The following is a 23,982-nucleotide window of genomic DNA, read 5'->3' as shown; positions in this document are numbered from 1 at the left end:
ATTATTGGGTTGGCCAAAAGGTTCATTTGCTTTTTCCATAAGATGGCTCTAGTAGTACTTAGATGTTTTTAACTTCTTTCTAAACAATTTTGTTAGATTGTATGCGACAGCTGTCATATTTAGTAAAAGACTTATCAAAAATTGGTGAATTTTTGTGTAGCCATTTTAATACTGAAGGTGGAAGAAAAAAGCAACATTTTTGGCATATTATGCTTTATTATTTCAAGAAAGGTAAAAACACAACTGAAATGCAAAAAAAAGATTTGTGCAGTGTATGGAGAAGGTGCTGTGACTGATCAAACATGTCAAAAGTAGTTTGCAAAGACAAAAAGACAGCCCTCAGAATGGGAGAAAATCTTTGCAAACGAAGGAACAAAGGATTAATCTCCAAAATATACAAACAGCTCATGGAGCTCAGTATCAAAAAAACAATTACAACCCAATCAGAAAATGGGTGGAAGACCTAAATAGACACCTCTCCACGGAGGACATACAGATGACCAAGGGGCACATGAAAGGATGCTCAACATCTCTAATTATTAGAGAAATGCAAATCAAAACTACAATGAGGTATCACCTCACCACAGTCAGAATGGCCATCATCAAACAATAAATGCTGGAGAGGGTGTGGAGAAAATGGAACCCTCTTGCATTGTTGGTGGGAATGTAAATTGTTACAGCCACTGTGGAGAACAGTATGGAGGTTCCTTAAAAAGCTAAAGATAGAACTACCTTATGACTCAGCAATCCCACTACTGGGCATGTACCCTGAGAAAACTATAATTCAAAGGGACACATGTACCCCAGTGTTCATTGCAGCACTATTTATAATAGCCAGGACATGGAAACAACCTAAATGTCCAATGACAGATGAATGGATAAAGAAGATGTGGCACATATATACAATTACTCAGTCATATAAAGGAACGAAATTGGGTCATTTGTAGAGACGTGGATGGACCTAGAGTCTAGAGTGAAGTAAGCCAGAAAGAGAAAAACAAATATTGTATATTAATGCATATATGTGGAATCTAGAAAAATGGTGCAGATGAACTTATTTGCAGGGCAGGAATAGAGACGCAGATGTAGAGAACGAACAGGTGGACACAGGGCAGGAAGGGGAGGGTGGGACGAATTGGGAGATTAGGATTGACATATATTACATTACCACGGGAAAATAGATAGCTAGTGGGAACATGCTGAGCTCAGCTTGGTGCTCTGTGACGACCTAGATGGGTGGGATGTGGGGTGGGGGGAGGTCCAAGAGGGAGGGGATATGGGGATATAATAGCTGATTCACTTAATTGTACAGCAGAAACTAACACAACATTGTAAAGCAATTATACTCCAATTTAAAATAAATTTTTGAAAAAAAGTGGTTTGTGAAGTTTCATGCTGGAGATTTCTCACTGGACAGTGCTCCACTGTTGGGTAGACCAGTTGAAGTTGATAGCAGTCAAATCGAGACATTAATTGAGAACAGTCAACGTTATACCACGCGGGAGACAGCCGACATACTCAAAGTATCCAAATCAAGTGTTGAAAATCATTTGCATTAGCTCGGTTGTGTTCATCACTTTGATGTTTGGGTTCCACATAAGTTAAGTGAAAAAAACCTTCTTGACCATATTTCCACATGCGATTCTCTACTTAAATGTAATGAAAACGTTCCACTTTTAAAACAAGTTGTGATGGATGATGAAAAGTGGATACTGTACAATAATGTGGAACAGAAGAGATTGTGGGGCAAGCGAAATGAACCACCACCAACCACACCAAAGGCTGGTCTTCATCCAGAGAAGGTGATGTTGTGTATATGGTGGGATTGGAAGGGAGTCCTCTATTATGAGCTCCTTCTGGAAAAGCAAATGATTAATTCCAACAAGTACTGCTCCCAATTAGACCAACTGAAAGCAGCACTCGACAAAAAGTGTCCAGAAATAGTCAAAAGAAAACGCATAATCTTCCATCAGGATAACGCAAGACTTCATGTTTCTTTGATGACCAGGCAAAAACTGTTACAGGGACTTCCTTGGTGGCGCAGTGGTTAAGAATATGCCTGCCAATGCAGGGGACACGGGTTTGAGCCCTGGTCCAGGAGGATCCCACATGCCGCAGAGCAGCTAAGCCCGTGCACCACAACTGTTGAGCCTGAGCTCTAGAGCCTGCGGGTCACAACTACTGAAGCCCGTGCACCTGGAGCCCGTGCTCCGCAACAAGAGAAGCCACCGCAATGAGAAGCCTGCGCACCGCAACGAAGAGTAGCCCCCACTCGCCACAACTAGAGAAAGCCCGCACGCAGCAATGAAGACCCAGTGCAGCCAAAAATAAAAAAATAAACCAACCAACAAAAAAACTGTTACAGCTTGGCTGGGAAGTTCTTTTTTTAAAAAAAATATTTATTTATTTATTTGGCTGCACTGGGTCTTAGTTGTGGCATGCGGGATCTTAGTTGTGGCATGCGGGATCTTTAGTTGCGGCATGTGAACTCTTAGTTGCTGCACGTGAACTCTTAGTTGTGGCATGTGGGATCTAGTTCCCTGACCAGGGATCGAACCTGGGCTCCCTGCATTGGGAGCACAGAGTCTTAAACACTGCACCACCAGGGAAGTCCCTGGCTGGGAAGTCCTGATTCATCCGCTGTATTCACCAGACATAGTACCTTTGGATTTCCATTTATTTCGGTCTTTACAAAATTCTCTTCGTGGAAAAATTTCAATTCCCTGGAAGACTGTAAAAGACATCTAGAACAGTTCTTTGCTCAAAAAGATAAAAAGTTTTGGGAGGATGGAATTATGAAGTTGCCTGAAAAATGGCAGCAGGTAGTGGAACAAAAGGGTGAATACGTTGTTCAGTGAAGTTCTTGGTGAAAATGAAAAATCTGTCTTTTATTTTTACTTTAAAACCGAAGGCACTTTTTGGCCAACCCAGTACTGTGCAAGGCTGGTGCTTCTTCTCAAGTTACAAAAGGACAGTTGGTTTGTGATCCATGTACAAATTAAGTAGCTATCACTTGCATAGTCATGACAATAGATTTATCTAATCAACAACAAAAAATGTTAAGCCAGTTTTTAGTTGTTAAAATTTTACTTTCTTTGGGTTATTCAGATGCTTCGGACTTATAGAAAGTAGCACATTGGAGCAAACAAGAGAAGAGACAGAAACTGAGAAAATGACTCACTTGGAGAGTTTGGTCGAATTAGGTCTGTCTTCTACGTTTAGTACAATCCTCACACAGTGTTCCAAAGAAATATTTATGGTAAGAGTGCATTGCTGCAAAGAATTAAATTCCAACTTGTAGTTTTATTTGATGTTTTAAAAATTGAACTTCAGGTTACTTTGTATGCATATCATGCCAGCTTATCCTTTCTTTCCATACTAAAATTTGAAAAAGATGGGGAATTCTCTGGTGGTCCAGTAATTAGGACTCCACACTTCTACTGCAGGAGGCATGAGTTCAATCCCTGGGGGGAACTAAGATCCTGCGTGCCTCATGGCGTGGAGAGGCCAAAAAAAATAATAATAAAATAAAATTTGGAAACGATACACAGTTGATCCTCATTTGCAAATTCAACATAGTGTACTTGCTAAAATTTATTTGCAACCCCAGAATTGGTACTCGCAGTGCTTTTGTGCAAACTTTTAAAAGTGGCAAAAATTTTGAGTTGTGCGTGTTTACAGCTGAAATCGAATAAGGTGACACTCTGCCATCTTGTTTTAGCTCTCATACTGTAATGTAAACAAGTGTCCTTTTTTTCATCTATTTAATGCCAGATCTTTCACATTTTTGTGCTTTTTGGTGATTTTGCTTTTTAAAATGGCCCCCAAGAGTAATGCTGATGCACTCACTGTCTAGTGTTCTAAGCAAAAGATAGTTGTGATGGGCCTAACGTAGAAAATATTAACATGTTTCAAGTAAGCTTCGTTCAGAAATGAGTTACAGTGCTTTTGGCTATGAGTTCAAGGTTAATGAATCAACAATGTATATTAAAGTGTCTTCAAACAGAACCACTCATAAACAAAATTATATATCCATATATCCATCAGTTGATGAAAATGTAACCAGAGGTTTATGGGAACTTAATCCTGTATTTCCCCTAAGAACTGTGGTTCAGTATTTTGCTAATTCAGTGCCCATGGTGATTTTATAGAGTATAACTACTACAAATAACAAGAATTAACTGTATGTTTAAAATTTACAGTAAAATACTACTTGGGAGAAAAGTTTTGAAAATTGTTTATGCCATCACATAATAGAAATTAAATCCCAAATAGAAAAATCTGGCAAACTATGATGAATGAGAAATAGTTTGTCCTCATAAGGCATTCTGTGAACATTCACTTATTCAGTATTAGTCGATACCTATTATATACAATATGGTCTTTATTTCATATTTTCTATTCCACTACTCTCTTTCCATTACTGTTTCTTCTTTCTCTATCTGAGATTATCATTGTTCAGTGTTTATCCTGGTTAAAAGCTAAACTGCCTTACACCTGCATGAAATATTTATTAAGATTATGTTAGTATAAAGAAATTAACATAAATAATCTCTTACTTAACCAAAATCTTTTGAAAGGAGTTGTTTATAATTTGCAGCATTGTCAATCCATGTCTAGAGCTAATTCTCTAATTCAGAAATTAAATTAAAATTCTGTGACTTGGTTGTAAAATTAAATAGAATGCTTCAAGTCTTTTAGAGGAGAGAAAAATATAGTTTTTAGTTGTCAGAATGACAAACTGTAAATATTAGATATTACCCCAAATTCCCTCTGTTATATTGGATTGGCCAACAAGATAATTAAATTGCATTTGCTTCCAGCAGCTCTGGTTTTGTGCTTAGCATTTCTGCAGCAAATAAAATCTTGTGCCACAAATGTTTTGTTCACATTAGGGTTTTGTGTAAAGGTTATTCATAGACCTGAATGTAGCATTATTAAGCAAATCTTTATGTATTCAGATGGTTAAATTTTTCCTACTTGGTTATTTTTAGTATAGTCTGAGTATCATTTTCTTTGGTGTTTCAAAAGATGTTTAATTTTCTTAAACGTGCTGGTTAGACATTTTCATTTGTTACATTATCTTTCAATAGGTGGCCCTTCAGAAGGTTTTTAATTTTTCTATTTCACATATATTTGAAACAAGAGTTGCAGGCCGTATGGTGGCAGACATGTGCCGTGCTGCAGTGAAGGTGAGTTGGGGTTTTCTGGACTGATGAATTAATGAATCAATAGCCACGAGTTTTATGTGGTTAATTATTTTAGACATGCTTGTCATTCTTAAAATACATGTTTCTTTCAGTAGCTGCTTATAGCTCTTATTTGGCACTGAAAATAGAGCTAGTGTATACTTTGTAACTATTCAGTATTTGTGCCTTTCAAAAAAACTTATTTATACAAATATGTTTTCAGTGCTGCCCGGAGGAATCTTTGAAGCTATTTGTTCCCCACTGCTGCAGTGTTATAACTCAGCTTACAATGAGTAAGTCTTAAGGTTATTATTCTGTATTTGTAACTTTAGCAAATTTTTTTCTTGGTTTCTACAACTCTGTTGATGGAAACAGATTCTCTAAGGTATGCAGTATTTTAATTTTACAGTTTGGGGTAAAATTGCTCAAAACAAGGTATCATCCAGGTTGACAGGTAGCTTAGAAATTTTACTCTGTTACATTAATGTTTTCATACATACAAGAAGCATTCAGCTGTTGCCATAATATCTGTTATTTTGTTAGGTGTGTAGAGGCAGGCGTCCTGGTTGGTGTGTTTATTTTCTTGAAAATTGAGCTTCCACCTCCTCTGGAGCAAGTCCAGCTTAACGAAGAAAGAAAGAAAACGTCCTAAAAGAGACTTTTCTCAGCTATTAGAAATATTAAATATAAATACTTTTAAATGATGCATTTAGTTGGATATTTGTTTTTTTTTTCTCTGATACTATTTTGCTATTTTTAGATGATGATGTGTTAAATGAAGAAGAGCTAGATAAGGAGTTACTATGGAATCTTCAACTTTTGTCTGAGGTATTATAAATCTTTGGAATAAGAAAATATTGCTGTGAAAATGTTCACTTGCTCTGAGGATTTATCCTGTTTTGAAAAATTAACTTTAAAACATGTAAAGTCATAAGTTTGAAAAATGTCTTTATGGGACTACAAAAAGTGAGATAATCTCATTTTCTTATTTTAAAAGGAGTATGGTAGCTGTTGACTACTTCGTGGTCAATGCTCTACCTGACTTTTTACTGATTAATTCTACTGTGGGAAACTCTGACTGAAAAGTGTATCAGATTTGGCATCTTCCCCCCCACCCGCACCCCATGCTAAATTTGGCTATCAGTCAAACTTCATTTTCCTATAGGGGTTAGTTCAGAAACCAAAGAACAGAGAAATCCATTTAAGTAAGATTTGTCTCTTTAAGGAGATAGCCTCTTGAAAAGGATGTTACTATGGCACTTCAGAGCCTAAACTCAGAAAATGTGTTTTGATCTTAAGAAAGAATTCATTGTTAGAATATAATTAAAATGATAATCCTAAAATGAATTAAAGTCATTTTAAGAAACACTATTACAATTTTAGACTACTTTAATGGCCAGACATAGTTAACTTTAATTGTTGATTCTTGATCTTTTAACCAAAATATCTTTAACTGTTTTCTTTTTAGATTACTCGAGTGGATGGGAAGAAGTTGCTTCTTTATAGGGAGCACCTTGTAAAGATTCTCCAAAGAACCCTACATTTAACCTGTAAGCAGGGTTACACTCTGTCTTGTAACCTTTTGCATCACCTTCTTCGTTCTACTACACTTATCTACCCTACAGAATACTGCAGTGTGCCAGGCGGCTTTGACAAGCCTCCTTCTGAATACTTTCCTATCAAGGCAAGCATTTTCAATAATTTAGGATTCCAGGATATATTGGGTTATTTTTCTAAGGGATTCAAAGTGCGGGTTTTTTCCTTGTTGTGTATTAAGGTATCACTTCTTTATTTTTAACATAGATTACTAAAACTATTATTGGGATGTTTTAAACTTGGAAAGTGTGATGTAGCTCTCATCTAGCTCTAGTTTTCTTCTCTTCTGTTTGTATGTGAAATGACTTTTTAATGCCATATTTAACCTCCATAGTTCCATATAATTTGGGGGTGGAATGCAGTAGCCTTACATAAACTTACTGTTACTCTTATAGTAAACTCATATTTGAATGGCTCTTCAGGGAGACCTTTTTCAGGAGTGATAATGAAAGACTCCTATGATGTCTTCATACCTTTTTTTTGTGCATTTGCTGCCTTAGGTTTGGATTACCTATACAGTTTCTTTTAAGCCTTTTAAAATATGTTTGTATGTTGTTGTTTTTTCCAACTTCTCGACTTGCGAATTAAATGCTATTTTCTAGGACTGGGGTAAACCAGGGGACTTGTGGAATTTGGGGATCCAGTGGCATGTTCCTTCTTCTGAAGAAGTGGCTTTTGCCTTCTATCTGTTGGACTCTTTTCTTCAGCCTGAGCTCATCAAACTCCAGCGTTGTGGGGATGGAGAACTTGAAATGTCTAGGTTAGTTTTCTTTTATAATCAGTTAATGTTATATGGTTGTAGACTAAAAAATTCTTTTTGTGCCTCTCCCTCTCTCGATGGCATATCTGATGTATTCATTTTTTTTTTAAGAAAATTAATTTATTTTTGGCTGTGTTGGGTCTTCGTTGCTGAACGTGGGCTTTCTCTAGTAGCGGTGAGCGGGGGCTACTCTTCGTTGCAGTGCGCGGGCTTCTCACTGCGTTGGCTTCTCTTGTTGCAGAGCATGGGCTGTAGGCACACGGGCTTCCGTAGTGGCTCGCAGGCTCTGGAGTGCAGGCTCAGTAGTTGTGGCGCATGGGCTTAGTTGCTCCCCGGCATGTGGGATCTTCCTGGACCAGGGCTCGAACCCGTCTCCCCTGCATTGGCAGGTGGATTCTTAACCACTGTGCCACCAGGGAGATCCCTGATGTATTCATTTTCAATGTGTGTTTTGAATGTCTGCCATAAATGTGATCAGAAAACCATTTAATACATTTAAATGGTTTTCTAATCACATTAATATAATATAAAACCATATAATGTAAAACCATTTTATAGTTTAATAACAGAAATTTTGTCATAATATTTAAACATCTTAAATAGAAAAACTCAGAGTTTTTTTCTAGTTTGTTTTTAGTGCCTTCTATTTAGCAGCGTCACTTGTGCGTCTTTTGGGAAGTGTGTGTAAATATGCCCCCTTTGTAAGGAAATGCCTGTTTTTCTAGATTCGCCTTAGATTTTATTGGCTTGTTTCTTTTTAGTAATTCATACTATTGATATTAATATTACTTAGAGAAATATCTCTAAGATATTGTTTCTCCCCCAAAGAGCTTTAGCACGAAACAATTATTTGAGACCACTAGACTTTTATAGTTTGAATCTTTGAAAGTTCCTAAAATCATAGTAAGAAAATTACTATGTGTCAAATAACAGGAAATTCTGGTAAGCAAATCCTGTAGGAATGGGCTTGGAGGAGGAAGAAGTATGATTGACTTATGTTGGCTATGTGGTACTCTGAACTGCTTTTTGGAGTAAATGTTTAGCTAGTCTTTTTTTTTTTTTTTTTTTTTTTTTCTTTGCCACGCTGCGTGGCTTGTGGGGTCTTAGGTCCCCAACCAGGGATTGAACCTGGGCCTTTGGCAGTGAAAGTGCTGCAGCCTAACCACTGGACCGCCAGGAAAGTCCCTAGCTAGTGCATTTTAAAAGACAGATTATAGTGGAGAATCTTCTGTAATACTGTTTTCCCTTTTTGTTAGTGGTTGTGATCTTTGGGTAAATAGGGAATTAAATTCAGAATTGCTTCACAAAGGGCAATCAGTTGTTGTTACTTGTGATTATTTATAGAGCCTGTTTAAATGTAAGCAGGTCTAATATTATCAGTAAATATCTGTTTAATTACCTTGTACTATTAAGAGGGTAAACTGAAAACATTCATCATTTCTATGCCTTAATTTTGTATATTCCCACTTGATAAAGTTTTTACTTCACCTTAAACTCTACAAGGCTTTTTCTTAAATAGGGATTTGGAGTCTTCTCAAATAAGAAAATGCTTTTTATTTTTTCTAGAGATGATGTTCTACAGAGTCTGACTATAGTACACAACTGTTTAATTGGCTCAGGAAACCTCCTACCTCCATTGAAAGGAGAGCCAGTTACTAACTTGTAAGTAAAAATAACTACTTTACATATTTTGCTCTTTTGCCATTTGGCATATATTTTAAGACTTAGTCACATAATGAGTCACTGGTTTTGTTATTGGTGTTGTTTCTGTATCACTTTAACCTTTTTGTGATTGTTATGTCAAAAACACCTGAGGCACAGTTTAGATCTATAAATTTTAGGGCTTTATTCAGATTTTTCATATGGTACCAGGATAGAATAACTTTCAATGCTAATCAGTTTTAATATATCAACTTAGAGATATTAAGTTCATCTGTTAGTTTACTGAGTTAATTAAGATAAATTCTTTAAAAAAAGAAAGGAAAACACCTTTTTTTTTTTGGTCTGCAATCAATGGTAAGGATTTTCTAGCAAAAAACCTGGGGTGTTTTTTAATAAAAATTTGTTCTATGTTATTCATTATGATTTTGAACTTTTGAGATCCACCAAGTTGCTTTTACAAATTTCAGTGCTTTTCAGAGTATTATTATTTCGAATGAATGTCTTGATTTAGTCCATTGTCAGTGTTACCATTTGAGTTGAAAAAAATTGAGTTTAAATGAAATCAGCTGTATATAACTTTAGCTTACTTATCAAGTATATAGATGCTAGTTTCAGTATACCATGTTAGATCATTTTCTCTGAACACCAACATCTCATTGCTGAATAAGTTAATGAAAATCACACAAAAATGAGTAAGGAACCCTTGCCCCCTCAGAAAAGCAGAAGGGGAGAATTATTTGTTGATTTTGCAACAAAAATCTTAAAATGTTTCAAGGAGTGGTTTTAAAATGTGGCTTGCTTGTCTTTCCATATTCTGCATAATCAGTTGTTTGGGGTCATACATTTTCATAATTCCCACTTATTTTTCACTTATCTAAAAACTGTTTCTAGGCATTGAACTTTTTAGATTACTCATTAGATTTAAGAGGGAGAAGTAGGGTCGTTTCAGGTAAGGAAATCTGTTTTAAGTTTGCCTAGGAATTTACTGAATTCTTTTAAAGAACTTTTGTTTTTCATCAGTTTTATAGTTTGATATAAAAGCAATTTTACCAAAATTCATTTTTGTCGAGAGAGATATTAAATAATATTTTAAAATGAGAGACCTACAGAAATGGTTTTGATTTTCCTAATGATCTTTAACAGTATGTAATTAGTAAGAACTTAACTCTTACGGCATGCCAAAAAGCTATTTCGTACATAACAAGTTGATTATATCAGTAAACTTAGTTCTGCTTGAACGTGTTGAAGTGTGGTCCTTTAATCCAATAATTTATCTAAGAGCAAAAGCATTTATCTTCTGTGTATATAATTAGATTATTTTAGTATTGAGTGATGATTACTATACACTCAGGAGGCTTAGAGGTTTCCGCTGCAGTTCATTTCAGCATGGAGCCATGTGCACTATCATAGTGAATTGAAGCAAAGTCTTTATCCTTTGAAATAAATGTGCATTAGTACAAATGTTCCATATATATTTGGTTATTATAAAGCCAATTAGATTTGGATATAATGAAATGCATTTTCAATAAGGAAAACAATACCATATTATTAAAACCTTATTAATGCCACAGAAGATAATTAAGCAGATTGTTAGCCCATTTTACTATGTATTATAAGATATAAAATTGAAACGAATATCCCTTTATAGGTTTTTTTTCAGAAAAGTTGAAAAGGAAAGATGATTTAGTTTTAAGTGTTGTGTTTAGAATTTTCACTTAATGAAAATTTGACATGATAAAACCTAATGAAGTAATACAAAACTATGTTTAATATAAATGTGTTTCTATATTTTAATTATAAAATATATTTTCTTGTATATTTAATAGTACATAATGAAATAAAATATACAACGAGGAAAACTTCAATCATTTTAATCACTGAACAGTATACATTTTTAGGATTCTTTATAATTACGTACACCTACTTAGTGTAATGATTATACAGAGTACAGTTAGAGATGAATGAGCATCCCTTTGCCTTTGAATTGTCAAAAGAGAGAGTTTGTAAAGTCTTCCCTGGGCTTTTAATTAGTTCTTAACAGAATCCTTTTTTTACAAACCAATTTCTAACTGGTATCACCTTCACCTGAAATTTTAATTTATTTTGTCAATGTGTGATTTTTTTACATTGACTTTATATAACATTATGACTTTTTTTTGCAGATAGTAAGTTAGTTTTCACTAAAGTAAAATAAAATAAAGTTAGCCTTTTAAATTTCTAAAATGCTTATTCTAATATAGGTCAATAATTATTAAAATCTTCTAAGTGTAAATTGATTTGAAAGAACTAATCAAATAATTTCCATTGATGGTGCCATTGTTCTGTGATAGTGAATCATACTGCCTAGTTTGAAGAAAGAAGATCTGTAGCATTATTCTTGGAGATTATCAGTAGCAGGTCAGTTTGAAACTAGAAGATGAAAAGAACTCTTTTATTTTGGACATGAGTTATTCCAAAGGAGATAGAGTAAAATGTGCCAAGTTGGGGAGAAAAGGAAACGCATAATGGTGACCAATGCTTTAGTGTAATGCCTAAGATATCCTGTGGTGTTTGGCTGTGGTATTGTGGGACATTATGCATTTTCTGAAATACCAGACCAGTTTTGGGCAGCACCTAGCAGCTCAATTCTTTTTTTAAATTTAAACTTATATTTTTCTTATATAAATCTCAATTAGGGAAAATATTCTAGCTGCTTTAATTATTTTTTGTCGAATCACTTATTATTAAGTTTGCCTTGTGCATGTATTAATAGTATTAGTCTTCTGGCAAATTGCAGCAGTAAAAAACCGGAAGCTTATTTCAGTTCTGAATTTTCCTGTAAGAAAATCTTAATTGCTAATAGAGTATATTGTTCAGGGAAATGGCTACCACATGTGAAAAACAATTTTCTATGCTACATGATTAGAGACTGACAAAAAATAAAAAGCATAGTTAAAAAGCTTAGATGAGATGAGTTGATTGTCCTAAGTATAAAGTAAATTATATACCTAATGGTATCTACATTGTACTTTTTGGCCTTTAGCAATGTAAGGTTACTAAGTATCTTGTACATATTATAAATTTTACTGTTTTAAAGGATGGATGAAATAAGGTCCCTTGAGGGTTTAATTTACCCTTAATTGGGTAAATTTTTTTAGTTTAGTTCAGTTTGAAATTTAACAGTTTTGTCAGATACCAAGGTTACTGAATTAATCTTAAAATGGAACCTCTCTATTTTGCTCTTGGAACCTTTAGTTAATGATTTCATAGAAACATTTGTGCTATAATTTATACTCATAGTTCTACCTTTATAGATGTGGAAGTTGGATTATGTCTTTCCAGGGTCATGTAGGAATTTTGGACACTTGCCTTTAATCCTCAAATTGTCATTAATTTCTCCTTTTGCAGTCCATTTCTTTAGAATCTTTTAGGTCTAACCAGCTATCACAGGATGCAAAAAACTAACATCTCTAAAAACAGGGTTACTCAAGGTAGAGGAGTCATCATTTTTCATCTCAAATATTTCTTCTTTACTTTGTGCCCCCTTTCCTCCGATAGATCTGTTAAGTCATTCTTAGTTAAATCATTCTTAGGAGCTCAGCTTTTACTAACTTTTCACTCAAAAAAAAGAAAAAAATTCATACTTAAGGTCTAAGAGTTGAGACCATTTCATGAATATGTGAAAGGATGTGTTGTTATGCGATGAGGGGCAGGGCTAGCTAACCTCTCTTGGCACCTCCAGGAAACTACCCAGCTCTGCTGGGGGAGCTGCACACAGAAAAGGAAACAGTTACTACTCCACGGTGAGTAACCCTGTTTTCTCCTTATTTCACCTTCTGACTGTTTTCATTGATTTTTTTAAAAAAAAACTTGTATGTCAGACATGGAAATAGTTCTTATGCTCCGAGTTAATTTTAAACCTAGCGGTATGTAAGATTCTCTTTACTTAGCAACCTTTTGTTCACATGGTAGAGTCAGAGCCAGCCTTTCATTTGTGTTTATAGCTATTGTTTATGCCCAGGATTGAACTGGATAACAGCACACAGAAATAGGCCAGTTGTCTGTTGTGAAACACTTGTTACCTTGAGGGAAAAACAATCTGTTAGTGGCTTGGTTTTTATACCTTTTATGTTTGTTTTCATTTGGGAGGGGAGGGATTTGGAGCAGGGTAGGTTGTTGTTCCACTTAAAGAAAGGGAGAATTATTGTTTGCAGTTGTTCCATGACAGCTCACCTAGGCTTCATTTGCATATTTGATTTGTATTGTATATTTTGTTTTTATGTTACTGGTCATTTCTTCCTTTTTCACCATCCTTTCTTTCCCACCAGTGATTATTTTCATCGTTCTACTCTAATCAAATCTAAAGAAGATTGCCATCTAGTGGTACAAATAGCATAGATGTAGAAAACTTACAAGTTTTTTTTTTTTTTTAAAGTGGTACAGATATTAAACACATTTTGTTACAAATTAGGTGGCTTGGTGGTCCTATGTAGTTGCTATGAACCTGATTTAACTTGATTATTATTGTATAGATGGTATTATTCATAATATGTTGCGTTGAAATTATTTGTCATACTTTTATTTTTATATTACTGTTTGTAAAATGAACCAGTGATGAGTAGAATGAATTTCACTCGGGGTGGGGGAGTGATGGTATTTGATTTAAATTGTATATATTGCTACTATAGTGTTTAATCAGAATGCAGATCTATAATTGTTGATAGCACTTTAAGTCTACTCAGCTAAGATTATATACATAACTAAAAGTTACAAGAGCAGATTTAAGTATCAGAGAGTACAGCCCAGCACACATAGACTTAAAATGTGACCACAAAGAGATACAGTCATAAAGTCTTACTTGGCTAATGGATAGACATTTCTTTTAGAAAATTATTCTTCTAAAGATCAGAAGAAATATTTAGTATAAATATGTATTTATACTTGCTGAGAAGCATTTGGTGTAAAAGGTGTCAGTACAATCAAAGTTTAATTAATTTGTTAGATAAGAAGAGATCAGTTAAAGCTGAATCTTAAATAAGCATAAAAGAAACTTGAGATGGATACGAACAAATAAAGTACAGCTGAACTATATGTCTAAACAGATGCCTTCTATACTCTTGAGATGTGTAAGATGTGTTTTAGTTCAGGTTTTAAAAGTAAAAGCCTAAGCCATTTTAATTTAAATCTATTACTTAATATTTTAAAATCCCACACAGGTTGATATGTTTCTAAATAATTGTAATAAGTGGATAGTACTTCATCAACTTTTCTGATAGGGAAACAATTCAGAGTAACACATGGATTTTTAGAATTAGCATCACGGTGCTTAGATGAGACTTGTTATTAAATGCAGTTATAGTGTAATTGGTGTTATTAGAGTCAGAAGGGCATATAAGAAAAACATTTCAAATTCCCAACTGATAGCCTTTTGTTTGCTTGTTGGTTTGTTTGATATAGTAAAAAAATTTTCAGGATAGCTTACTATAGTGATTGCTTTTTAAAACGTCATTTGTTAAGAGTAATTTTGTGACAATAATTAAAATGCATGCTTGGTTCAGTATTGTGTGGTACTAGGTATGGACTGGGTGAGGTACAGTTGTATTCCTACTTTAGGAAACAACTTATGTTTATAGCAGCAGTGAGGAGACATGTACTCTCATGTGATAGCTTGTGGCCAAGTACTTCCCCATGCTTTACCAGGGAAGGCGGAGTGGGGTGGGTAACAGTCTTACGCCTAATGCTTGTTACTATGTGAGCACAGCCTTTTCTCTTTCTTGGTCAAATCTAATTTTAGTAAAGATGTTGGACTTCCCTTGAAATTCATTGTGAAAGAATCTGATTTTATTTTTTAATGACTAGACTCTGGATACATATATATTTTTCAATCATACATAATTTTACAGAATGTTCAAGTTTGCAAGCTGTTGCCAAAAGTTGAAACTTTATGGAATGAAAACCAGATTTTAAGAAGAACTTGAATTTGAAATTCTTGAAATTCTCTGAAAAGCAAATTAGCATTTTATATTATGAAATATTACCATTCTTTGTTTATATTCTGTAGGCTTGGTTTTGAAACTTGGGACAGTACTGTTGCCATCCACATTATGGCAAGGAACATAGTTAAATAATTGGCATTTTAGTCATCTTAATGTTATTACCCATTTAGTTAAATCCTAGAATTCATAACAACCAAATATTAGGGTAGAGATAACTTAATTAATTCAACTTAAAAAAATACAGTACGGGGGAGGGGTATGTTGATTTCAAAATAGTGTTTTCTTCGTTACAAGTGTTGTGTAGGTCATGAATTATGAACAATAATTATAAAATTTCTATTTATTACTAATTAGCCTTGTATAGGATACGCTTACCCCATGTTTCCTTGGCATTTGTGCCTGTCTTCCTCTTCTTAGAAAGTATTATTGCTTTGTTTATAAAAAGTTATTGAATTGAATCTCATATTTTGAAATAAAGTCCATTTATTTTTCATTAAAGAAAATTTAGATTTCAGATATAAAGGTTCATATTCCCGAGTAGAATCTGTCCATACATACCTAAAAAATGACTTTTAATGTAGTATTTTTACATCTGAACATCTTCAAAAGTAGTGGCATTTTACTGCAGATGTCAGGAGAGATCAGTTTAGCTGGTTTTAAGAGGAAGGGTAATGATTATCTAAAGAAGCGTATCTGCTGTATATTCTACAGTAAAATTTGATGGTGATTTTTTTGGTGTCTAGTTTTAACCTTTATTATAACATTGTAAAGCTGACTTTTCCTTGTATAAATGTTTAACATCAGATTTAAGCTTTTACATTTGAGTATTGAACATCAGTGTTATGTTCATTTGGGCAGTGAATTTCCCCCCCTAAAGTCGTTACATTTAATTAACATTTTTTTAAAGATGAATAATACTGTCCTAATTGAAACAGATAGAGCATTAATCTTCAGAAAGCTAGAGTAAAGAATTGAAGTACTGAAGATGAGAGATCTGTGTTTGTTAAAGATCATCATTTAAACATTCTAGCAATGACACTTTTCCCTTTAAACCTCCTTATAGGTATTATTAATAAATACAAGCATTCTTGTTTTTATACAGGGTACCAAGTATGGTGTCCTTGGAAGAGACAAAGTTGTATACTGGACTTGAATATGGTATGTGAATCCTAATCTGAGTAAATCTGTATGGACTATTTTCATCAGTTACTGTACAGGGGTTAAAATGGGATAATTTTGTAGTTACAGTTTTTCTAGTCTCTTTTTTATATATAAAATGAATATTAATTACTTAATATTATCTTTGCTTTTTCTGGAGAGAGTGGGTAATTATTATATAAAGAATAGCCAGTAAAAGATAGATGCTTTCTATGTGCAAAGGCAGACTTTCATATATTGTAATGCTCATTTTTGGTTAGAATTGTTATAGAACTGTTGTATTATACTTGATGTAAACCCTTACATATTCTAACTATCTTTATAGTATCTTTCTATCATAGTGAGTTAAATTTTATATAAATACTTATGTAAAACATTTTGTGTTAATTTAGTGTTCTGAATCTAACATTAATAGAAATTTAGCACACTTCCTTATTGCTGGATTAACATTGGAGTTCATTGCATACATTAATTAATTAGGTGTAGTTTGTTTGTTTGATTTGGGTCACCACAACTAATTAGAGAATCCTGTGCATTTATGGCCTGTAATTAGAGGATAGAGCCTTTGAAATATTGGCAAAGATAGTTTTATCTCCCTCCTCCTTGCCTGCCTAATAAAGTTTTGTAAGCAGTTTCTTATAAATGTGAAGGTTTTAAAAGTTATTCTGTATCATGCCAAGCTACTAACCAACTATGATAAAGACAGACCCATTTGGTTTTTCTTTTTTTGTTTGTTTGTTTGTTTATTTTGTTTTAATTTTTATTGGGGGTATAGTTGATTTACAATGTTGTGTTAGTTTCAGGTGTACAGCAAAGTGAATCTGTTATACATATAAATTTATCTCCACTCTTTTTTAGATTCTTTTCCCATATACAGACCCATTTGTTTTTTTCCTGGATACGTTATCTCTTCTTGACATAACTGTTGATATAAACTTCAAAGCTCTGGTCAGCATTCAGTGTGTAAAATGCTTTCTCTCATTTTTTAAAAAATAGATCTATCCAGAGAGAACCACCGAGAAACAATTGCTAGGGTCATAAGGAAACTTCTTAGTAAGTACATATATGTATTTAATTTATGTTTATTAATAAATATTTAGAAATTTTATTTTATAGCATGTGTGCTTTTACTTAACCATTTTAAAATTCTAAATGGTGACAATATCAGGCAGTGGGTTTTTTTTGGTTTGTTTGTTTTTTTCTTTTCTTCCTTAACTAGTATATCAGGAGTCCTATAGTAATTTAAAATATTTTAACCAAAATTCTTTTCCTCCTATTGTAGACCACATACTTAATAATTCAGAAGATGATACCAAGTCCTTGTTTCTTATCATAAAGGTACAATTGTCATTTAACAGTTGCATAATTGTTAATATGACCGGGTTTGACGTGACGACTCATAAATATAAAATTTGAAATTCTTTGACGCAGATTACTGGAGACCTTTTGCAATTCCAAGGATCTCACAAGCATGAATTTGACTCTCGTTGGAAAAGCTTTAACCTAGTAAAGAAATCAATGGAAAATCGGGTCAGTATTTTCACCTAAAACTGAATTTTTTAAAAGATGTATAATAATTGATATAACCACCTGATTTAGCAATTGTTTGGCATACAGAGGAAGTTCCCTATAAGTAAAAATAGTAGATTTTCAAATATTATATGATGGTATAATCAAAAGGATCCTAGAAAAAATGTACTTCCCTGAGACAAACTCTTCTGTCGATTTCCATGATAGTCTCTGGACTCTCAGTGGCAGTTTCAAGTCTGATAACTTGGCAACAGCTTTTTTACCATGTAAGAAACTGAAGGAGTAAAAAATAGGGATTGTCCACAGGCATGTCTTTAAAGCATTGCATTTTATGTAATCTTATGTTATATTTGTTCTCCAAGAGAAGTCAATACAAGCTTCCCTGGGAGCCTGGAAGAAAGAATACTTAAGTCAGCCATTTGATGTTCATAGCAGTGTTCTTCTATAGGAGACTTCTGTTGAAATTGAGTCTGAAAAGGTTATATGAGTTCATTGTTTAGGCACAGGGTGCTACATATTTTAGACAAAGGGAATGGCATGTGACAGGGCAGGGAGATGTACAAACATGGCATGCTTTAGTAAACAGTGTTTGTAGGGAAGAGTGGCAGGAGGTAAACTAGGTCATTTCTAGTTTTGTCCCAAAAAAATGCTTCAGTTTTACATTCAGCAACGGGGGAGTCATTAGAAGTTCTTAAGTAGATCTGATGTAAATGTTGGAAAGATCATTATTCAATTCAGTGAATTTTGAAAAGCTCTGCCGCTGCTGTGAACAATAAGCAGTAGGCGATTGAGACTGGAAGCCAGGAGGCTTTAGTTAAACTATTATAATAGTTCAGATGGGAAAGCACAGCCTGAATCCAGTCACTGGCATTGGGGTGGAGATAAGGTGTTTAAAAAAAAAGATGGAATTGTGGGGACTTGATGACTAATGAGATACAGTTGTGAAAGAGGAACAGTCTGAGTTCCAGACATCTGCCTTTAGTGACTGGGTAGAACATTGGGGGTGGGGGAGAGCTTAAAAGGTAATTTTTACAAAAATAAAAAATGTTATATTCTGTAGTAAACATACACAACTACCCAGAAAGGCTGTTTATAAATGTAATAGAGTAAAGCAGTTTTCTTAGTGGGCTGTTTTTGTATTTTTAATATTTGACTGAATAAAAGTCTGATGATTTTAGAATAAATGAAATACCTTCAGTACCCACCAGCCCATCCTGTACCTTCTTTGAACTAATTTTTTGTTAAGGGATTCAGGGGAACCATTGTTGAAGTCATTTAGGGAAAATGTTGAAGTGTTTGCTACTGTTTTTCAGCTCCATGGGAAAAAGCAACACATCAGAGCACTATTGATTGACAGAGTCATGTTGCAGCATGAGGTAAATAGCTTTTTAAAATCATGATGCCTTTCTTTTTGTCCCGCCGTGCTGCACGGCTTGCGGGATCTCAGTTCCCCAACCAGGGATTAAACCCAGGCCACAGCAGTGAAAGCCTGGAATCCTAACCACTAGCCACCAGGGAACTCCCCACAGTGACTTTTTTAAATGACAGTTTTTCAGATAAATATTTAATTATTTGTGTTACTTCATAATTAAATGAACTTTTAGTAAAAAACTTTGAGATTTGATTTACACTGGTTTTTTTTTTGTTGTAGCTACGAACACTAACTGTTGAGGGTTGTGAATACAAAAAGATACATCAGGATATGATTAGAGATCTTCTTCGTTTATCTACAAGTTCATACAGTCAGGTAAGGCTAGTCCGAACAGTCTGGGCATGCCCCCTCTCACCCATTGTGTAACACGCAATCTAAAGTATCCCCATTTTAACAAGGGAATTTAAATAACCTATTGGCAAAGAAAATTTACACTTTAAATGACAAATATATTCAAACTAATCTTGCTTCTCTTTTTAAAATAATGTTTATTTTTGCTGTTTGTAATTGCTTCTCAAATTTTTTTAAAAAATATATAACTAATTTTGGTAGATAGTGCTAGTGTAATGTTGATGCCACTTAAATTAAATCACATTATGAAGGCCTGTCTGTGAAGGCCATATAATTCTTCCTAGGCATCCTGCTTGAGTTCAGGAAGCTGATACCATGTGAATTGTGGGGTCCCTCCTTTCAGGTAGCATAAGACCAAAAATTTATCTCTAAACACAGAGAACTGGGAAAAGTAAAGAGATTCATGTAGAGCCAATGATTCTGTCTTTATAAAATAGTGTAAATTAGGAAACCAATCTAACCCAGAGATTTTGCCTAAAGTATTGTTTTAAAAAGTTTGAAATATGTACAGTGTATTGCTTTTACTATAATCCGTTATTCATTACTATTTAGTTCATGGATTATAAATTTATACTGAATCTTTTGCTTGGGTTAAAAATATGTGGCCTATTCTTAAGGCTTGCATTGAAAAGGTTAAGTTGTTCTGTGTTTTGGAAAGTCTTTGATTTTCCTTGTGTAGACACAAGAGAAAATCTGACTCTTCTCAACTCAGAATAAAAAGTTTAATAGTCTGCTGATTATGTTACTGAACAAATGCATATCAGTTCTATTCAGTCTCTCCTTTATCAAAAGGATATTTGAACCAGTGTAACTTTTTTTTTTTAATTTTATTTATTTTTTTAATTTTTGGCTGTGTTGGGTCTTTGTTTTTGCTTGCGGGCTTTCCCTAGTTGCAGCGAGCAGGGGCTACTGTTTGTTGGGGTGCGCGGGCTTCTTGTTGCAGTGGCTCTTGTTGCGGAGCATGGGCTCTAGATGTGCAGGCTTCAGTAGTTGTGGCACGCGGGCTCAGTAGTTGTGGCGCACGGGCTTAGTTGCTCCGCGGCATGTGGCATCTTCCCGGACCAGGGATCGAACCCGTGTCCCCTGCATTGGCAGGAGGATTCTTAACCACTGCGCCACCAGGGAAGTCCCTGAACCAGTGTAACTTAAACCAGGGATGTGGTTGGTGGTAATTTGCTTTCCTTCTGATAAAAAGATTATCATTTACTCATTTTTGTTAAGTTATGTGCTTTGGTATATTTTTCTGTTATTACGACAACATTTAAATTACCACTGCTTTGTTTTAATGATTCATTTAGAAATTGTTTTGTAGTTTGTCTACCATTTAATAAAAGTCATCTGTTAATAACTCTTTCTTTAGGTCAGAAATAAGGCCCAGCAAACATTTTTTGCTGCCTTGGGAGCATATAACTTCTGTTGCAGAGATATCATTCCCCTGGTTTTGGAGTTCTTACGGCCTGATAGGCAAGATGTCACGCAACAGCAGTTCAAGGTATAGGGTTTTTTGTTTTGTTTTACTACAAAATTGTTCAAACGTAGAGAAAAGTTGAAAGAATTTCGCAGTAATGGAATTGCTGACCCCCAAGGCAGATGTGTAATTCAAGAATGTTGTAGAGGATCTAACTCATTGGGTGATATGTTGCCGACCTTGTGGAGAGCAGTTTAAATGGACAAAATCAGACAAGTCAAGTAAGCTTAAAATTGGAAACTGTCTATTAGGTCAGTAAAATTGAAGTTACAGTGACCTTATAAGAACTGTAAAGAGGATTAGAGCCCAGGGTGGTTAGGAAGCCAGACTGGAGTTGTTTGGGTGAATGTTCAGGAAATAAAATGTTTTGGTACTAATAGCTGTTTTCATTAAAATGGGGTACCTTAGAAAGAGGTACCTACTGTCATCAGAATCATTCTGATTAATTGAGCTCCTATGAGTAAAAAGTACACAGTATAATTAAGTAACCTAGTTTTTATATACCTAGAGAAATACTTGGCAACCAGATTTAACCACAATTTTTAAAATTATTCTGTATGTTATACCCTAAAATGCTAAGAGTGACACATTTCACAGCCTTTATAAATGTAGTAGAAGAGAATTAGAACGGAAGCTATATCCATAAAAGCAATATATTCACATTTGTATATTACCTCATTAATAGACGTTCTTTGAGCTAACCCTCTGTTAAATGACTTAGAGAAAATGTTACTGGATTGCACTTAAGTGTCAAATTCAGGTTTCTAAAAGTAACGTGTTGAATGTGGGGACCTATTTTATAACCAGTACCAAGCATTTAAATAATCAGTGTTTAGTAAATTTGAAAACAACATTTAAGTGAGTTGGCTACAACTAAACAGTGCCTTTTATTTCCCATATTGATCATTTTTTCCTGCAGGGTGCCTTGTATTGTCTCCTTGGAAATCACAGTGGTGTATGCTTGGCAAACCTTCATGATTGGGACTGTATTGTACAGACTTGGCCAGCAATTGTTTCTTCTGGGCTTAGCAAAGCAATGTCCCTGGAAAAGCCATCAATAGTGAGGCTGTTTGATGATCTTGCAGAAAAGATTCATCGGCAATATGAAACAATTGGCTTGGACTTCACAGTAAGCAAAATCATTTTTTTAATTCAAATTTTAGTGCAAACACTGCTTTGTTAAAATGCTATTATTTTCTTGTCTTTTTTTAGTAATCATATTCTTGGCGTTTGATTCTAATTTTTTTTAAAGCATTTGTATTCTGTTTCCTTTTAGTGCTTTAGTGATCATTGCTATAGATGACAGGGTAGAGTAGGAAGTTGGAGCATGGCCAGGAGAGAACTAGGTGGTTTTCTACCAAGAGGCCACAAAGTGTTATTACATTGTTGCATTTACCATTATCCCCTGTATGTCTGTGGCCTCATTTTTCATCTGCGGCCTCATTTTTCAAAGAGTTGGTTATATTTTAGGAGGTCAGTTCTACTAGTCAAAGTCACAGAAGATTGAACACAAGGTTCCATAATTTATAGTGAAGATTAAAATTGGATGATTTGACAATTGAAAAGTAAATATCAGGTTCAGTGGAGCTCAGATGGGGAGAGATAGCAGACTGTCATCCAAGAATTTTCAAACGCCTGTTTACGCACCCATCAGAATTGGGGATGGGTAGAAGAGGTGTGAGTGCGGTTGAATCCCCCTCTTTTCTGCAGTGATTATTTTTGACGTCCATACTCAGTTTTAAAAACCACTGCTCTAAATGTATTCCTTTTCTGCAAAACATACTCTTGCTATTTGTAACTGTTGTTAGATTATGCTTTCTTTTTAAAAATTTTTTAAAAATTGACATGTAATTCACATTCCAAAAAATTCACCTTTTTAACACAACAGTTGTGTGCTGTTATATACTATTGTGAATATATATATATATATTCACAATAGTATATCAGGGTTGTACAACCATCACTACTCTAATTCTAGAACACTGTAATTACTCAGAAAAAGGAACCCTGTACCCAGTAATTTTTTTTTTTTTTTTTTTTTTTTTTTTTTTTTGTGGTACGTGGTCCTCTCACTGTTGTAGCCTCTCCCGTTGCGGAGCACAGGCTCCGGACGCGCAGGCTCAGCGGCCATGGCTCACGGGCCCAGCCGCTCCGCGGCATGTGGGATCTTCCCGGACCGGGGCACGAACCCGCGTCCCCTGCATTGGCAGGCAGACCCCCAACCACTGTGCCACCAGGGAAGCCCCCCAGTAATTTTTTAAAATTAGTTTTTATTGGAGTATGGTTGCTTTACCTGTACCCAATAATAATTGCTTCCCATTCATTCCCCCATACCCCTAGCCCCTGGAAACCACTAATCTACCTTTTTTCTCTGTGAATTTGCTTATTATGGACATTTCATCTAAATGGAATTATACAGTTTGTGGCCTTTGATATGTGGCTTCTGTCACTCAGCATAATGTTGTCAAGATTCATCTGTGGTATTTCAGTACTTCATTTTCCTCCCTGCCTTTTCTTTTTAATAAGATTCCAAAGTCATGTGTCGGAATAGCAGAATTACTTCAACAATCAAAAAACCCCTCTATCAAACAGATAATGCTTAGTTCAGAAGAAATTAAAGAAGGACTTAAACGCCAACAAGAAAGGAATGCTGATGCTCTAAGGTAATTATGAATGCCTACTTATCATGACATATAGCTTTATAGATAGTAGGTTTTAAATATCTCTAAAATATAGATGCACTATAACTACCTAATGAACTTTATACATTGATTCTGAAGAGATACCAAAATGTTAAGAGGTAATTATTGTGAAGATCCCTGATTGTCACTTTCAGCTATGGAGGTAGAAAACACCATCTC

At 34.7% G+C, this 23,982-nt stretch overlaps 1 protein-coding gene across 1 annotated transcript in view; it reads left to right on the top strand.

The window, feature by feature from the left end:
• Positions 1–23,982, top strand: part of PSME4 (proteasome activator subunit 4) — a 99,498-nt gene that overhangs the window by 51,602 nt on the left and 23,914 nt on the right. The window contains exons 14-29 of the mRNA XM_024118664.3: positions 3,109–3,259; positions 5,094–5,192; positions 5,413–5,482; positions 5,950–6,017; positions 6,658–6,873; positions 7,388–7,545; positions 9,112–9,207; positions 16,285–16,340; positions 17,337–17,393; positions 17,623–17,678; positions 17,772–17,870; positions 19,184–19,246; positions 19,522–19,617; positions 21,014–21,145; positions 22,041–22,250; positions 23,648–23,784. Coding sequence (XP_023974432.1) covers positions 3,109–3,259; positions 5,094–5,192; positions 5,413–5,482; positions 5,950–6,017; positions 6,658–6,873; positions 7,388–7,545; positions 9,112–9,207; positions 16,285–16,340; positions 17,337–17,393; positions 17,623–17,678; positions 17,772–17,870; positions 19,184–19,246; positions 19,522–19,617; positions 21,014–21,145; positions 22,041–22,250; positions 23,648–23,784 — 1,764 coding nt within the window. The remainder of the gene's footprint in view (positions 1–3,108; positions 3,260–5,093; positions 5,193–5,412; positions 5,483–5,949; positions 6,018–6,657; positions 6,874–7,387; positions 7,546–9,111; positions 9,208–16,284; positions 16,341–17,336; positions 17,394–17,622; positions 17,679–17,771; positions 17,871–19,183; positions 19,247–19,521; positions 19,618–21,013; positions 21,146–22,040; positions 22,251–23,647; positions 23,785–23,982) is intronic.

This window comes from Physeter macrocephalus, chromosome 12, assembly GCF_002837175.3.
Source record: "Physeter macrocephalus isolate SW-GA chromosome 12, ASM283717v5, whole genome shotgun sequence".
NCBI classification, from domain to species: Eukaryota; Metazoa; Chordata; class Mammalia; order Artiodactyla; family Physeteridae; genus Physeter; species Physeter macrocephalus.
Note: the sequence above shows the minus strand (reverse complement) of the source record. Positions and strands in the feature narration are given on the sequence as shown.